At 43.1% G+C, this 18,099-nt stretch overlaps 1 protein-coding gene and 1 pseudogene across 1 annotated transcript in view; both read right to left on the bottom strand.

The window, feature by feature from the left end:
• The window catches only part of LOC102821398 (tetratricopeptide repeat protein 23-like), a gene marked incomplete at its 5' end in the record, with an annotated part of 122,787 nt that overhangs the window by 82,824 nt on the left and 21,864 nt on the right, over positions 1–18,099 (bottom strand). Inside the window, one exon of the mRNA XM_006876505.1 lies at positions 8,127–8,232. Coding sequence (XP_006876567.1) covers positions 8,127–8,232 — 106 coding nt within the window. The remainder of the gene's footprint in view (positions 1–8,126; positions 8,233–18,099) is intronic.
• On the bottom strand, positions 14,502–15,143 carry LOC102819492 (annotated as a pseudogene).

Here is an 18,099-nt window from a genome sequence, read left to right as displayed (position 1 = left end):
TACAAGCTTTCATGGCTGTGCTTAGTTTCAGAATGAGGGGACTACAGTAGAATCTTCACTGAATCATCTTCCTCTTTTCTAAATGGATCTGTTGATAGGGTGTGGGAAATGATGCTGATAGGATTTTATGATTTCGTTGTGAATAATTGGTAGGAGGAATAACTGTGATTGTCAATACTGTAAATTGTAGAAGATGTGTAACTGAAAATGGGGAGTGGTTAATCTATAATTTCAGGAACAGACGATCCCAGGACGTCAAGATGGAAAAGCATGTGTAAATAATGGAATCCCTACCTTGAAAAGCAGCAACAGCAGAGACAGTGGCAGAAGTGGTGACATGGAGATACAGAGCAGCTGTGGACTCTAGACCAATGGACTGAGTAAGGCTGTGTGCCTACGGGCAGAAGACTGACTTGCAGAATGTACCTTTTGGACATTTAAACTATTACATGATTTTTTGTTTTGTTTTGTATATGTGCATCAAGTATTTTTGCTTTGCTCATTTGTGTCATATAATATGTAAATGGGGCCAGTGCATTTTCAGTTGTAGATGCTGTAGCTATATCATGTTAGAAACAATTATGACCGTACAAATTTCTTAATTTAGAGGTTATGCATGTAATTTGTAGGTATAAAGTTGACAAAGGGTGGTAGACTGTATTAGTTAGGGTTCTGTGTAAACTTGACTAGGCTAGGATTTCCAGTGGTTTAGCAGTTGAGTTATGCATATTCCCATGGTGATGAAGCCTTAACTATACAGACATAGTTAACTCTATAATGATTGTCTATGAGCAGCCAATCAGTGGAAAGGACGTTTTCTTGTGGGTGTGGCCTGCTCCCTTAATAATGGACGTGTAGGAAAGGCTCTTTCTCTTTTCCACTGGAGACCTAAGACTTTATAATTGTAAGCCATTTTCTTGATATAAACTTCTGTTTATATATTAGTGTTAAGTGCTGTCAAGTCAGTTCCAACTCATAACAACCCTGCACAGTGTTTCTAAAAAGCAGCGGGTGCTCTTTTTTTCTCTCTAAAACCCAACCTAAGACAGTATTCTAATGTTGAAGAAAAAATAAACTAAAATACAATATTAAAAAAAAAAAAAAGTATTGGGTGGGTGGGTGGAGAAAGAGTCTCCACTGAACAGTTTTCATCTTGTCTACATGGGTCTGGTAAAAAGAGATGGGGATAAGATTCGTATGATTCAATAGTGAATAATTGTTATCATGACTAATTGTGACTGTCACAATTGTAAAGGCAGAAGTTTTGTAACAAAAACAGGGGAGTGATTAATCTTACAGTCCACAAAGAAAGGACCCTAGGACAATTAAGGGATAAGAGCACAAGCAGAATGCGGGACCTTATCCAGAGAAGCAGCGACTCCAGAAACGGATGCAGAGATGGGGTCATGGAGAGGGGGAGTGGCTGAGGACTCTAGACTCGTGGGATGAGAGGGACTAAGAGCTGGTGGCCAGGAGGCAGATTTGCAGAATGTGCCCTTTGGAGGTATAAATTATTATATATGCCTGAGTGTTGTTGTTGTTTTTAAAGCTAAAGTGAATAGTGATAAATATTGTTAGCTGATGATACATGGAGGGGATACATGAAGGGAAAAAATAAATTAATTAAATAAAGTGAATGAGAAAAAGAAAAAAAAAAGAGCCAATGGAACGGAAGGAAGCAGAATTCCAATGTGCACTGAAGTCACTGGCAAAGACAGCTACCTGGCCAACAGATTGGAATTGTTGTTGTTAAGAGCCTTCGAGTCAGTTCTGAACCATAGTGACCCTAATAGAGTTGCTGAGGAGCAGCTCACCAGCCTGTATAGGCTTTCCAAGGAGTTGGCTGGTGAGTTTGAAAGTGGCTTTCTACTGTGTGGATCACGGCAAGCTATGGGTACCATTCTGTAGAATTGGTATTTCAGAATACTTAATTGTGCTAATGAAGAATCTGCACGTAGACCAAGAGGCAGTCGTTCGAACAGAGCAAGGAGACCCGGAATGGTTTAAAACAAGGAAAGGTGTGTGCAGGGTTGTATTTTTTTACCACCCCTATTCAATCTGTATGCTGAGCAAATAATCCGAGAAGCTGGACTTTATGAAGAAGAATGTGTCATCAGGATTGATGAAGACTCATTAACAGTCTGTGATATGCAGATGATACAACTCTGCTTGATGAAAGAGAAGGACTTAAAATACTTACTTATGAACTTAAGAAGACTTAAAATACTTACTTATGAATATCAAAGATCACAGCCTTCAATACGGGCTGTACCTCAAATTGAAGAAAACAAAAATCCTTACCACTGGACCAATTAATCATCATGATAAATGGAGAAAAGATTGAAGTTGTCACGTGAAAGTTGGATTGTGAATAAGGAAGACCACAGAAGAATTGATGCATTTGAGTTATGGGGTTTGAAAACAATATTAAGAGTACCATGGACTGCCAGAATAACAAACAAATCTGTATTGTGGAAAAAAGTACAGCCAGAGTGTTCCTTAGAAGCCAGGATGGCGAGACTTTGTCTTTCTTACTTCGGACATGTTACCAGAAAGGACCAGTCCCTGGGGAAGGATATAGCGCTTGGTAAAGTGGGTGATCAGCAAAAAAGAGGAAAATCACTAATGAGATGGTTAAGGCAGTTTCATTGTGTTATGAATATTGTTGCTATGAGTTGGAACAAATGTTGTTGTTGTTGGGTGCCATCGAGTCGGAACCAACTCATAGCAACCCCATGTACAGCAGAACAAAACAATGTCCAATCCTGGGCCAACCTCACTACCGCTGCGACACTTGACGCCATCAATGATGCCACCTGGCTGTCCATCTCGTTGGGGGTCTTCCTCTTTTTCTCTGACCCTCCATCTTACCCAGCATGACATCCTTCTCCAGCGACTGTTTTCTCCTGACAATATGTCCAAAGTATGAGAGACGAAGCTTAGCCATCTTGGCCTCTAAGGAGCACTCTGGCTGCACTTCTTCCAAAACAGATCTATTGGTTCTTTTGGCAGTCCATGGCACTTTTAGTATTCTCCTCCAACACCACAACTCAAAGGCATCAATTCTTTTACAATCTTCCTTATTCATTGTCCAGCTTTCGCATCACTATGAGGTTATTGAAAATATCATGGCTTGGGTCAGGCGCACCTTAGTCCTCAAGCTGACATCTTTGCTCTTCAACACTTTAAAAAAGTTCCTGTGCAGAAGATTTGCCTAATGGAATATGTCGTCTGATCTCTTGACAACAATTGTTGTTGTTGTTGTTGTTAAGTGCCGTCGAGTCGGTTCCGACCCATAGCGACCCTGTACAGGGTTTCCGAGGGTGTAAATCTTTACGGGAGTAGAAAGCCTCATCTTTCTCCCGCGGAGCGGCTGGTAGTTTCGAACCGCTGACCTTAAGGTTCGCAGCCCGATTCGTAACCACAATTGGAAGATGCTAAATCTGAGAAGGGCCTCTTTAGGAGGAACCTACAAGTGAATAAGGACTTGTCCTTTTTAGGGTTCCTGTTGTTGTTGCTAAGTGCCATCAAGTTGGTTTTGAATCACAACAATCCTGTATAGTGTTTCAAGCAGCTCTGGGTAGGTTTGAACTGCCGACCTTTCATTAGCAGTCCAGTCTTATCCTTCAGTGCTACACCAGGGCAGAGAGGGATGAAGATGCAGTGCGTGTCCTGGTACTTTCCAGAGTAAAGTGCTGTCTGCATCACCTCATTTGTATAGAGGGAGGCACACCTTGCCTCCAGGGGTTGTTTGATGATTAAATGAGGAGTGAATATGAAAGTACAGTTAGTTGGTCCTTCATATCCACGGGTTCTGCATTCACATGTTCAACCAACTGCCGGTCGCAAATATTTGGAGAAAAAAATTCCAAAATCAAAACTCAAATTTGGTCCATGGCAAGCACTACATAGCAAAGAGTAGTGCTGAGTTCTCAGAACCCTGCCATTTCACCTCCATAGTCCATTCTCGGCACTCATTACTGCAGCACTATTTGCCCACATCTCATGCTTTTGTTACTCGTGTTGTGTACATCCCTTTGTTTCTGTGAAAAAATAACTCCTAAAATGCAATTAAGTGGTCACAGCACTCCCTCAAGGCTAAGAGGGAAACTGGAATGCTATTTACAGGAACATTCATTGCATTCAGTGTTATAAGTAATCTTGTTGTTGTTAAGTGACTCATAGCAACCCTGTACAGGGTTCCTGAAGCTTTAAATCTTCACAGGAGCAGAAAGCCTCCTCTTTCTTCCTGAGGAGTTCCTACCATGGACCTTGTGGTTTGCAGCCCAGTGCTTATGCTATGGAGCCACCATGCTCCCATATGGAATCTAGAGATGATTTAAATACCTGGAAGGATGTATGTTCACTATTTGCAAATATTACACCATTTATATAAGGTTGAGTAACCATAGGTTTTGATATGAGGTCCTGGAAACAATTCCCCTTGGATATAGAGGGTTGATGTATGAGGGGGCTTCAAAAAGTTTGTGCAAAAATTCCATTATCATTATCTTTTCATTGCATTTTCCACGTCCTTTTGGAAGCCCCTGATACCAACACATGGCATATAAAAGGAGCACCTATGCTGCTGCTCTTACTATTGCCGTTGTTATTATTTGTTGCAGACCGTGCAGACCCGGTCAGGAGTTCGAGGCCCTGTGGGCCTGAGTGTTGCAGACCATACAGGCCGCAGGCTCTGAGGAACAGACTCTAGCCACCTGGCAGTCATGGCAAATTGTTTTCCATCTTAGTGTTCAGTTATGTTTATTACTAATTGCATACATGAGCCCTGATATCCACAGATAAATGTAATATTTTCCTAAAGCCGAGACTGTAAAGGTTTCAAAGGCAAAGTTTTTCTCCAAAGGATTAACTAAAAATAGGTTGGCTACTTCCTGGTTCTTTGTTCTATAGGCAAAAGGACAGTCCTCCCTAGACCTCTCCCAGGTGCAGGCTATTCAGCCAGGTTCCTGAAAACCTGGCTCAGGAAGCCAACACAGCGGGACTCCTCCCAAGCCTTTTGACCTTCCTTCTCACCTTCCCCCAACTGAGCTCAGGTGCTATATATATGTTAATTGAGCCTGAGAAACCAAGTTGCGGGCCTGGGATTCGAACCTGCGAATTACGATGTGAAGTTGCCTGAATGTCGGGAAAATTACGTATGTTAGCTGTACCGTGTCTTAGTCCCTCCCAGCTTGGTGTGAAGCTCCTCCCCTAAATAAAACGGAGGCACAGAATGAATCCAGGGGCATTACGACTGGCAAGGCATGTGTTACAGCATGCAGGGGGCTCAGTCCAACATTGCAACCATACTGCCTGCTTAGCCAAGATGTTTACTATGCAGGATATTATGGCCTTCCTGGCTGAGATGTTTGCAATGCAGGATCTGCCTGATGCCTGTCTCACATCCATTCTGGTTTCGGGGTGTCTCTTTGTCGTCCTCTTTGTGTCTTTCTGTGGATTCTTTCTATATCTTTACAGCCGCCAGATATCCCCACCTCGTGAACTAAGTTCCTATGTCGAGGCAGGTCCCCGACAATTATTGCTGTGAATCCTGCTGGCTCCAGAGTCTCTGAATCACCCAGGATCCATGTTTCAAGCCAGCATCCTGCAGGTGTCATGCAGAACCTCCCACCCCCACACCCCATTTCCTATCTGTAAAGCCAGCTGCATTGGAGCCAGTTTCCTGCTCGGAAGACGTTTCCTTCGTATCCTTTATACTCCTTTGTTGTTGTTTGTAAGTGTCATTGAGTCAGTCCCGATTCATAACAACCCTGTCTATGGTTTCTAAGGAGCGGCTGGTAAGTTTGAACTGCCGACCTTGCGGTTCAAACCGACCTTGTGGTCCAGTGCTCATCCTACAGCGCCACACCAGGACTCCTTACACATTTAAAATTCTAACTGGCAAGTTTGCTTCCTGGCACAGGTCTCCCAATGCCCAGAAGTGCTGAAGACATGGGCAGATTGCAGGCCAGGGCCTGGCCCTGTCTTCATTCCCTCAGCCCTCCCAAGTTTCTTCTTGAAGCTCCCTCTGCTCTCTCATATCCCTTCTCTGTCCTAAACTCCAGACTCTTTGCTTGGCCTGAGGGATAAGGGCTGAGGTAAGAAAGGGGACTTGTGTAGTGACATTTCCTATAATATAGCATGGCAGTAAAGAGCCGCTGGTGCCAGGCTGTCAGGGTTCAAATCTCTGCTACTTACTGGCTATTTTCCTATGCACACTACCTGGGCCTCAGTTTCCCCATCCAAGAAATGGAAATAATTGTACCTATCTCATAGATTTGTTGTAAGCATTGGGTAAATAAATGTAATGCAGTTGGAACCATACTGGTACACACTCTTCAGCCATTAGTTAGCATTACTTTAAGGGCATTCAATTCTTACACCTGTATCAAGCGGATAAGATTACCACCATCATTTTATAGAGGAGGCTGGGAAACATTTTATTATAGAATTCAACTTGAATTGTGTCCGATTATATCAATCATGCAGAGTGGTCCCAAGCCAATTCACCCAACAAGTGTGTGCAGGAACAGTAGGTGAGATGCCAGGGAACCCTCAGGTAAATGTGGCCTTTGACCTTAGCTGTGACTACCTGTTTGCTATTGCCAAGGGACTTTCCACCCACATACCACTGGCTTAAGACTTAGAACTCTCCAGTTGATATAACCCAGATGCCCCAGTAAAAACCAGAAAGGATAACCAAGCATTCAAACTTCTTTTGGTCAGGTCAGAAATTATGGACTTAGTCAATTTAATTATTATCCCTCATAAATGATGGATTTCACACAAAATCTAGATGTCTGCCTTCTCTTGAAAAAGCAGAAGCTGCTCATGGCAGCAGTGACTGGAGCGGAGCTGCAGCTGCCCACTTTTGATGGACCTGAGGTCTGTAGTTTGCCACCATCTCTGCCTCTCTTTACTGTCTTTCTCAAACTACAGCCAGCAGCTAGCTGCTACGTTAAGTCACACTTGTACCTACTCCTGTTTTCTAATAACCACCTGTCTCACTCAGGTGGCTATTTTCTGTAGACATTTAGATGGTTAACTTCTGCTATTCTAGGGTTTCCTTCAAGCATGCATGTTCAACATCTTTTTAATATCTGTGGAGTAGAAGTTTCTTTCCCTCTAGCAAAAGAATTTTAGGCATTAAAATGTTGGTCAAAAAGTGGTTTTCTGGAAAAAAAAAAAAAAAAAAACCTCTTGAAGGCCAGCTTGATGATTATGGGTGGAGTAATCTAGGGAGGGGGGACTGAAAGGTCCCTTTACTGCTGTCTCTGTTCCTCCACAAATTCCTCCAGTTCTCAGAGCCCTCAGCTCCAAGAAGTCAAAACGATGCAACTACAAGTTAGGATGGACAGATGGGCAAACACTGGGAACCCCTTCCTGAGCGTGTCCATGGCTAGCCTAGGGCTCTTTGCAAACCATTCTCCATGTGTCAAGCCTCCTTGTCTTGGCAACTCCTGCTTCCTGAACCCAAACCCCAACCCTTCTTGAATACCCACTGTATGCTTTCCGGAACACTGAACTACATTTTACTCAATATGTAAGTCTTTTTATCTGACAACAGCAACAAAGAAGTCACTAGAATGTGTGTTCTCCCTCATAAGAGGCCTATTGTATGTCCTGAGCCCAGGATGGTGGATTAAGGAACTCCCGAAGCTCACTGCTCTCCTTACTACGTGTGGCTAAGAAAAACCCCGTGTGTAATAAATGGTAACTTCCTTTTGAGATCCTAATTGAAAGCCTGGCCCCGTGAAAGTCTGCCCTAATATGAAAGGCCCTGTTGTCACAGTAGCTCCACAACCATCTTTAAAAATAGATCACTTTTGAAAGCAGACTTGATTTCCTTGTAAGCCCAGCGTGAATTCTCTGGAACTCTTAATAGTTATGTTTGGATGAAGATCGGATGTTTTCAAAAGTAAATGATTGGAGGAAGACTATGCAGGGATATAAGCCAAGGACTCTGGGAAACAAAGAGGAACAGAGCTGCAGAGGATACGAGAAACTAACCAAGGCCCCCAGAATGGCCCAGGGCAGAGCTCTGTCCACCCTCCCATAGGAAGGCAGCCAGCTCACAGGCACGGGGAGCAAGCTGGGCCCTCACGCTCAGAAGGCTGACTCACCGTGATGCTCAGGCCTTCCGGATGTGACAGCAGCCTGGGCCACAAAGTGTGCGGAGTCAGATGCCTCCTCGTGAGAGGGGTATTTACTCTGGATGATGAGGTGGGCCTGTCACCACAAAGAGAAGAGACAAGAAGGTTTACATAACTTGGCAGTAGCAACGTTATCCTTGTAGGGGCAAGCAGAAAGCCAAGAGCTGGGAGGCATTATTTATGTGGAAGCACAGTCAAGTCTTGGGAGAGCTGGATTTAAAAGCATCATAAAATGGAGAAAGTGTTACACTCTGCCTCCCAGTGCTGGATTTCAATGGGTCGTGCCCATGTAGGGCAGAGGAGAACTGCAGACTGTGTTTCCCAGACTGTAAATCTTTATGGAAGCTGACTGCCACCTCTTTCTCCAATCCACTGGCTAGTGGATTTGAACCACTGACCATTCGGTTAGCAGGTGAGTACTTCACCACTGCAACACCAGGGTCTCTCGCTCAGTTAATACTGGAAGAATCTATGAAACCTATGAACATAATCTAATAGTTACGTGACATCCCTTCAAATAAAAATGTTCATCTGTCTGAAAACACTTGGAGTTAAAAAAATATACTACTAATATGCTTACATTCATCTAATAAGTAGATATTTCCAGATTGCCTACAACAGGAGAGGCATGGGCTATAAAAAGGGGAAGTAAAGAAAGACAAAATAAGGTGAAATGATACAAAATACAGTAATATGAGACACGGTAGGGAGTCTGCAATTAAGGAGCTCTGGTAGCGTAGTGGTTACGAATCGGGCTGCGAACCTTAAGGTCAGCGGTTCGAAACTACCAGCCGCTCCGCGGGAGAAAGATGAGGCTTTCTACTCCCGTAAAGATTTACAGCCTCGGAAACCCTGTACAGGGTCTCTATGGGTCGGATCCGACTCGATGGCACTTAACAACAACAACAACAAAGGGAGTCTGCAATTAATTGCCAAGACAGTGACTGAAATACTACGATATCATGAGTTTAAAGGAAGGAAACACTAGATTGGAAAAGGCCGAAAAAACAAGCAAGAAACTAGAAATCATTAAGATTTACAGTGCTTTTTATAGTTGATTTAAAAGGTTCTCAGTGGCTAACCTTTCAGAAGCAGTCCGCCTCTCTTTCTTTCAAGTCTATCTTGGTCTTGACTTAGGAAGCTCATATAAAAGCTGTCCACTAGGACTGTCCCTGCTGGTATTTAAAATACCGAAGGCATAGCTTCTAGTACCGCAGCAACACGCAAGCCACCAACACTACAACAAACGGACAGTCAAGTGGTGGCATATATTAGTTATGAGCTCTGGTGGCGCAGTGGATTATGGGTTGGGCAGCTAACCGAAAGATTGGCAGTTTGAATCTACCAGTCACTCCATGGGAGAAAGATGTGAATTTCCACTCCTATAAAGATTTACAGCCTCAAAAACCCTATATACGGTCACTATGAGTCAGAACTGACTTCATGGCACCTAAACACCATATTATAGTTTATTAAGTATTTTTATGTGTCATCAATTAATTTTAATTTTCATGACAATTGTTGCTGTAGTTGTTGTTGTTGTGAAGTGCCATCGAGTCGGTTGCAACCCATAGCGACCCTATATCGGGTTTCTGAGGAGCAGCTGGTGAGCTTGAACCACTGACCATGCAGTTCAAACGGCTTTGCAGTCCGGCGCATTAACCCAGAGCGCCACACCAGGACTCCAACAATTGTTACTACTCTCAGTTTATAGATTCAAGACCTGCAGTCACTGAATGGTAACTTGCCTAAGACATTGTACAGCTACTAAGGGGCACGGCTGAGTCTCTGGCCTCAATGCTGTGAAAGCAGTTTGTGTTTCTTACCCAGTCAGGGGCAGGAGGGGTTCAATGTAGAATTTTCACCTTCCACAGGGGACTCGTAGATTCAGTTCCCATCCAGTGCCCCTCATACGCAACCACCACCCACTGCTCAGTGGAGGCTTGTGTGCCACTGTGAGGCTGAATAAGTATACTTTCCAGACTAAGAGAGACCAGGAAGAAAGACTGGGTGATCTACTTCCAAAAATGAATCCCTAAAAACCCTATGGTCACCATGGTCCTATCCCAAACTGCTCACGAGGATGTGGTAGTCGTGAGTCCAGGGCTAGCTGATGGCAGCTGCCAATAACAACACAACTGCATCCCGAGTGCTCCTATTCTTCCCGACTAGCCCGTGATAGCAGAGCACACTGATTCAGCCTCCAGATGGTGGCATAGGTAGTGAAGCAATCCCAGAGAGCATCTTCACCTGGACCAAGCAGTGAGACAGCTAAGTCAGAGGATAGGGACTACTCCAAATCAAGATTGCTGGTAATAAGTTTTATTACTGTGCAAGAAAACAAGATTTTGTTTTTATTATTATTTATAAAGGTTAACAATATCATTTGATTTAATACTACTTTTCTTATCATGTGGTTGTGGCTGTTAAGTGCCGTCAAGTTGGTTCTGACGCTTAGCAACCCTATTTAGGGTGTCTGAGGAGTGGCCGATGGGTGTGAAGTGCTGACCTTGTAGAGAGCAGTCCAGTGTTTATCCTACAGTGTCACATGAGTACTCTTATTATAGAATATAGATAAACCGAATAAGTGATATCAGCATCCCTCAAGTTAGTCACTGTCCTTGACTTGGACTGAAAGGTCTAATTGTCAGCTTGATTTGAAATGCATTTCATATAACCGGCACTCCTAAATTCCTATATACTAACAGTGGGAGACTCAGGTTGTTGTTGTTGTTGTTGTTGTGTGCCGTGGACTTGGTTCTGACTCATAGCGACCCTGTACAGGGTTCCCGAGGCTGTAAATCTTTACGGGAGCAGAAAGCCTCATCTTTCTCCCGCGTAACAGCTGGTAGTTTCAAACTGCTCTCCCTGAGGTTTGCAGCCTGATTCGTAACCACTACGGTACCACAGCTCCGTTACACAGGTAGAGGGAAGAAACATCCTTTTCTAATTCCAGGGACAGGAGAGGGGGTGAATGCAAATTGAGTCACCTTTACTATGTGTTTTTGCCCTTTGTTAATCTCCTTGAAACCCTTTGCGGGCAAGTCAACTCTGACTCATGGTAACCCCATGTGTTAGAGAGTAGAACTGTGCTCCATTGGGATTTCATGATAGAAACCTTTATAATAGCAGCTCTCCAGGTCTTTCTTCCGTGACACTACTGGGTGGGTTTGAACAACCAATCTTTCAGTTAGTTGTCAAGAGCAAACCATTCGTGTTACCCGGGACCTTAACTATCTGTACAGTTCACTACTTGAGGAGAACAATTGCTATGCAATGCCAGAAAAGTTTTAACTCATATTGTTAGAGAGATTTGCTAACACATAGTATTTTAGACAGATTAAGATTCAAATTCAAACTGGCTTTACATTTTGTTTTTACCCAATGTAATGCAAAGAAATGTAATAGATTATTTGTCTATCAAAATTATTTTCAAAAACATAGCATAGTCATGTTTTCTGGTAGTTCTGTAAGCCGATTTTTGCATTAGAGATAAGAAGCAAAGTTTCCCAACAGCAAAAATGCTCTCAATATCAAGCAAGTGGATCCTGAAGCTCAGGAGGATCTGCATTTATCCTGGAATGCTCATAACCACATTTTTCTGCATGAGATACTAATATAAACAAATATTTATTATTCATTATTCCCTTCAGAAACTATTGTATTGTGATCTATTGTATTATTTGATGTTCGTGAAGCTTCTAAAAATCATACACTGGCCGGGAACAGGGGACACCCATGTTTGAAATGTACAACATTAGCATCTCATTTATTCAGTAAACTGAAACTCAATTTTGCTTAAATTCATTCATTCAATTATTTATTTAAATTTTTAAATGCTTTGTATATGATAGATATTGCGCTAACACTAAAAAAAATCACACACACACAATTAGACAAGGGTTTCTGTTTTAAAGGAGCTCACAGACAAACAACAATGTGGGTGGTTTTATTCTTTACTATTCTTGTAAACAGGGGCCCTCCCCAGGAGTTAGCACTGATTTACCACCTATTTCTCCTCCTCTAGTCCTGTCAACATTTTTGATGAGTGCTTGACCCATGATTGGCTTGTGCCTGCTCAAATGGGTTAACAGAAGAAATAATTCAATACAACAAACCATTTTCCATTTCAACATTCTTCCTAAGTACAATTCAGTAATACTGTGTTCATCATGTTACACAAACATCGCAATTACCCATTTCCAACTATTCCGTTATGTTTGTTGTTGTTGGGTGCCGTCGAGTCGGTCCTGACTCACAGCAACCCTATGCACAACACAATGAAACTCTGCCCAATCTCGTACCATCCTCACAATTGGTGGTACACTTGAGCCCATTGCTACTGCCACTGTGCCAGTCCATCTTGTTGGAGCTCCAGATAACACGTCCCAAGTATGAGAGATGAAGTCTGACTTCTAAGGACTTCTAAGGAACATTCTGGCTGTACTTCTTCCATGACAGATTAGTTTGTTCTTCTGGAAGTCTGTGGTGCTTTCAATATTTAACTCCAAAATGATAACTCAAATACATCAGTTCTTCTGTAGTCTTCCTTATTTACTATCCAACTTTCACATGTATATGAGGCTGTCGAAAATACCATGACTTGGGTTAGGTGCATCTTAGTCCTCAAACTGACATCTTTGTTCCTGAACACTTTGAAGACATCTTGTGAAGCAAATCTGCCTAATGCAGTATGTCCTTTGATTTCTTGACTACTGCTTCCATGAGTGTTGATAGTAGATCCGAGCAAAATGACGTCTTTGACAACTTCAATCTTTTCTCCATTTATCTAGATGTTATTTACTGGTCCAATTGTGAGGACTTTTGTTTCTCTTAATTAAGGTATAACCTATATTGAAGACTGAGGTCTTTGATCTTCATCAGTAAGTATTTTAAGTCCTCTTCTCGTTCATCAAGCAAGGTGTTAGCAGCTGCATATTGCAGGTTGTATATGAGTCTTCCTCCAATCCTGATATCATGTTCCTGTTCATATAATCCAGTTTCTCAGATTATTTGCTTAGCATACAGATTGAATAAGGATGGTGAAAGAATACAACCCTAGTGCACACACTTCCTAATTTTAAACCATTCTGTATCCCCTTATTCTGTTCAAACGACTGCCTCTTGATCTTTATACAGGTTCCATATAAAGGCTCATCACCTTTAATGTGGAAGAAACTCAAGGAGGAGTGCACAACCCCAGGCCTGGCAGTCACCAGGTGCTTGGCCCCTGAAAGCCAGAGGAGCAATAAGGGAGTGCTTGTTGGAGCTAGAACTAGGGAAATGATTTGTAGGAGTGGGCACTGTGGCCTCTAGCAGAGGAACCTGTCCGCGTGTAGTAACCTTCAGGAAAGGAGACAAGGACAAACCACCTCCACTGAAGTCCACTGGAACAGAACCTAAAGGTTCAGAAGAATACAGAGTAGAGCTGAAGGAAGAAGCAGAAAACATGCAGCAAATGGCCTAGCACCTTGGCCTCTCAGATTTTTTATTTTTATTTTTTTAGGCAGAGATCTTTTTTTTCCCCCTTTATAATTCAAACCATTCTCCCTTTGGGCTGTTACTCTGGTAATAATTAGGTCTCCACACTTAAGAACATGGCATCTACTCTGGCTGAGACAGAACAAGTGTTAACACAAACCCCAGACCATGGCTTTTGGGGGAAAAAGAGAAAGAGTGATGGTCAACATTTCCCTTTATTTATAAAGGAATTGTAAATTAGAGAGTCTAAACCCCCTTTTTCCAAATGTAGAAAACCTGCAGCTCAATGCAAACATGAAAACCAAAATGGATCTAGAATGAAGTTACACAACTTCAAGTACCATCTCATATACTCAAGACCGAGACGATTTTTGAGAAATAAGTGTCTGATTATCTAGCCTCTTATATTAGGAATGGCCCCATGCCAGCATTTGAAAGGAAGATATTTTTGTATCCATTTCATTTTTCGAAGGGGTATGAAATGTCCTAAAAGGGACATAATGGATTAGAATAAATCAGCTCACTCATAAGAAACACCTCTGGATTTTTGATTGCTGAGAATAGTCCGCACGTTATTTCAAAGTGGCAAAATTCAGGGCAATCTGAGAAAAGAGAATTTTCGAAAGTGGCATCTATAGTCACCAAGAGGTTTCAATGGGGACATACCTTGTTTGGTTTTTTTGCAGTTTATCTGTTAAGTGGCCTAAACCACTGATCCTCAAAGTAAGTTATTTTGTACAATACAGTGCACAAAACAAAAGGCGGAAAGACGCTTGCTCAGAGAGTGACCAAGAGGCATTTAATAAAAGGTCCCCTGATCCATCTGACGTGGAAGGACAGGTGCCCAGTGTCTTGTGGCCTTCATTAGCTTGATCCCTTCTCCATTTGGGTTGCAGTAGCCTCAGTGGGAGCTGCTCTCTCTAAACAGTCTGGCTTCTTGTCTTCCTCATCGTCATCATCATCATCATCATCATCCTGGGGATAGAGGTCTGGGTATTTCTGCATGCATTCCTGCATGGCCCGGAACTGGTTTACACAGTCTGACCCCTTGATATCCTCTGTGCTGTAGTGAAAACAAGAAAAGGCTGACTTGAACTGCTCCCCACAGGGGCCACTGGCCATTCCTCCAAAGCACGGGCAGTTTCAGTTCATGTCTCCATTTGGCAGTAACAATCCATGCTCCTTATATGGATCACTGGGGTCATCAGCCACCAGCTCGGCATTGCCTGGAGTTTCATGGTCTTCTTTAGTCACAAATATAATTTGATCCTTCCCTAGCCTTCTTGCCAGCAGTAGGCCATGGCGGCAACTTGGTACTCACTGGAGGCACTTACTCTTCTATGCCAAGACATTTGGAAGACAACTACTTGGCCAATTGACTGGAAGATATCTCTATTTCTACCATTTAGAAAGAATTGCCAAGATTGGAGTGTGTTCTTTGGATCTGGGGTCCCTCCATGGTGGAGCTACTAGGTCCAAGGAAAGACTAATGTACCCTTGGAACATGAGGACTTGGTTCTCTCTGAGAACCACAGAACTATGCTGTGCTGACAGGCCTCATTCCAGAGTGAGTACAAAGGAAACGCTCAAAACTAGTGATTAGATTACATAATCTTTGCAAACCAAACCACTGCTCATGAATTTAGAACAATATTGCCTTTGGTAAGAGAATATAAATACCCCTGTATTTAAATCTGAGAGCATTTAAGGATGAGGAATTACAGTTAGCAGAATTCCAGGAGCCTAGATTCTCCTGATTTGTAGGAACCCACATAATGGTCCTTGCCTGGGACCTGAAGCTTAACTATACTAGCTCCTGCTCCCCATTACGTATCCACCTCCTTAGGGTCCCATTTCCCTTAGTTTCCTTTGTTGTTTTCTGTGTCTTATGGTTATATGCTTATCAACTGTCATCTTGAAGCTGAGAAGGACTGATCTCCAAATCTGCTGAGTTATTAGCACACTGTACTGTGCTGGGGAAAACAACAACAACAACAACAAACCTTTAATATCCCACATTGAGCAAGAGCCTTAGTGGAAAAGACTCATTCACAAAACCACACCCTTGACCCCTGCCAAGATACTAGCAGCTGGTCCATCTGAGGGCTTGTGTGCATTTCTGGGGAAACCGCAATTCCACCATGCCAATCCATCCACCAACAGACATGGGCCAGGGCCAGAGCTGGCAGGAGCTTATCTAACTGGACTTACCCCCTCGGATATGTAAAATGAGAAATGTTTCCTGAAGCAAAAGCAGACAGGACAAGTAGGCAGACCCCAATATATGAACACTCATAACACAGACAGGAGTCTGAGTGGATGACCCCAGTTCTTGGGGACACTGAGGAAAGGGACAATTGATTTTCCCCCACTTCACAATGATTAAGGACTCACTGACCCAAAGAAAAATCTACATTTCTGAAGGCAAAGTGGAGAGAAAATAAGTAGCTCATGGCACAGTTACAGATGTGGATTAGGCATTGGGCACCTAACCATAGGTAGGCAGTTCAAACCCACCAGCCTCTCCAATGGAAAAAATAAGGCTGTCTGCTACTATAAACATTTAAGTCTTGGAAACCCTATATAGGGTCGCCATGAGTTGGAATTGACCCAATGGCATTGTTTGGGTGGGTACATTTACTGGTGGTGCTGTAGGTTAAGGAATGGGCTGTCAATAAAAAAAATGTGGTGGTTCAAACCCACCAGCCATCCCGTGGGAGGCAGATAAGGCTGTCTGCTTCCATAAAGATTTTTGCCTCGAAAGCCCTAGAGAGCAGTACTAGTCTCTCTCCTAGGGTCATTATGAATGGGAATTGATCTGATGCCAGTGGGTTTAGTTTGGCTTTATATATACTGTAGGTAGAGATGTGAATAACAAACCCAAACAGTTGTCTTCTGAGTCAATTCCAATTCCTGGTGATCCCATGTGTGTCAGAGTAGAACTGCTCCATAGGGTTTTCAGAGCAAATCGCCGGGCCTGTCTTCTGTGGTGCATCTGGGTGGGTTCGAACTGCTAGATTTTTTGTTAGCAATCTATTGCGTAACTGTTTGTGCCATTCCAAAAGTCCCAAGAGGATAAAATACTCATATACTCATATACTCAAGGAGCTCTGGTAGCGTAGTGGTTACGAATCGGCCTGCGAACCGCAAGGTCAGCAGTTCGAAACTACCAGCTGCTCCGGGGGAGAAAGATGAGGCTTTCTGCTCCCGTAAAGATTTACAGCCTCAGAAACCCTGTACAGGGTCACTATGGGTGGGAACCGACTCGACGGCATTTAACAACAACAACATAGATAATAGAGAAAACAACAGAAGACTAAGTAATGAAATTGATTAAGCACCAACTGTGCCCACCTCATTGATAAGTGAAAGACAGACATCAGCCCACTTTATCTCAAAAGGACCCTTGAGAGTAGTGTGAACAGCCTGGTTCACAGATGAGGAAACAAAGACTGAATGGGGATTAGGCAACTGACCTAAGGTTACATAGCAGGTCAGGCAGAACAGGATTCAAACTGAGATCTCTGATTTCAAATATCATTCTTTTCTAGTCTAGTAACTGGTGGCCAGGTGGACTTCTGGTGTGGCGCTGTAGGATGCGCATTGGACTGTGAAGCAAAAGGTTGGCAGTTCAAACCCACCAGCTGCTCCTCAGAAACTCTGTACAGGGTTGCTATGGGTCAGAGTCAACTCAACAGTACTAACAACAATAGTGTGGTGCTGGTGGTTATGTGCTACCAAGTCAGAAACCCTGCGTATGGTTTCTGAGGCTGCAAATCTTTACAGGAATAGAAAGACTCATTTTTCTCCCTCAAGGCAACAGGTAGATTTGAACTATTGACGTTAAGGTTAGCAGCCCAGCTCACAAGCCACTATGCCACCAGAGTTCCTTGGTTACTGATGTTGTTGTTGTTGTTATATTGTCGTTAAGTCGATTTTGACTCATAGCAACCCTGTATAGGGCTTCCAAGGAGTGGCTGGTGGGTTTGAACTGCTGACCTTATGGTACACAGTTCAGTGCTGATCCTACAGCTCTACACCAGGAGTCCTTGGTTATTAATGCTGTTGTGATTATGTGCCGTAGAGTTGGTTCCGACTCATAGCGACCCAGCATAGGGTTTCTGTAAATCCGAGGCTGTAAATCTTTGCAGGAGCAGGAAGCTTCACCTTTCCTCCCGTGGAACAGCTGGTAGTTTCAAACTGCTGACCGTGAGATTAGCAGCTTGATTAGTAACCACTATGCTACCAGAGCTCCTTTGGTTATTAATGTTGTTGTTAGGTGCCATCAAGTCGATACCGACTCATATCGACCGTATGCACAGCAGAACGGAACACTGCCTGATCCTGGGCCAACTTCACTACTGTTGCCACGCTTGAGTCCATTGATGCTGCCACTTGGCCAATCCATCTCATTGGAGGTCTTCCTCTTTTTCTCTGACCCTCCACCTTACCAAACATGAGA

This window comes from Chrysochloris asiatica, unplaced genomic scaffold (genome assembly GCF_000296735.1).
Source record: "Chrysochloris asiatica unplaced genomic scaffold, ChrAsi1.0 scaffold00384, whole genome shotgun sequence".
Taxonomy (NCBI): Eukaryota; Metazoa; Chordata; class Mammalia; order Afrosoricida; family Chrysochloridae; genus Chrysochloris; species Chrysochloris asiatica.
This window is presented reverse-complemented; position numbering and strand designations above follow the sequence as displayed.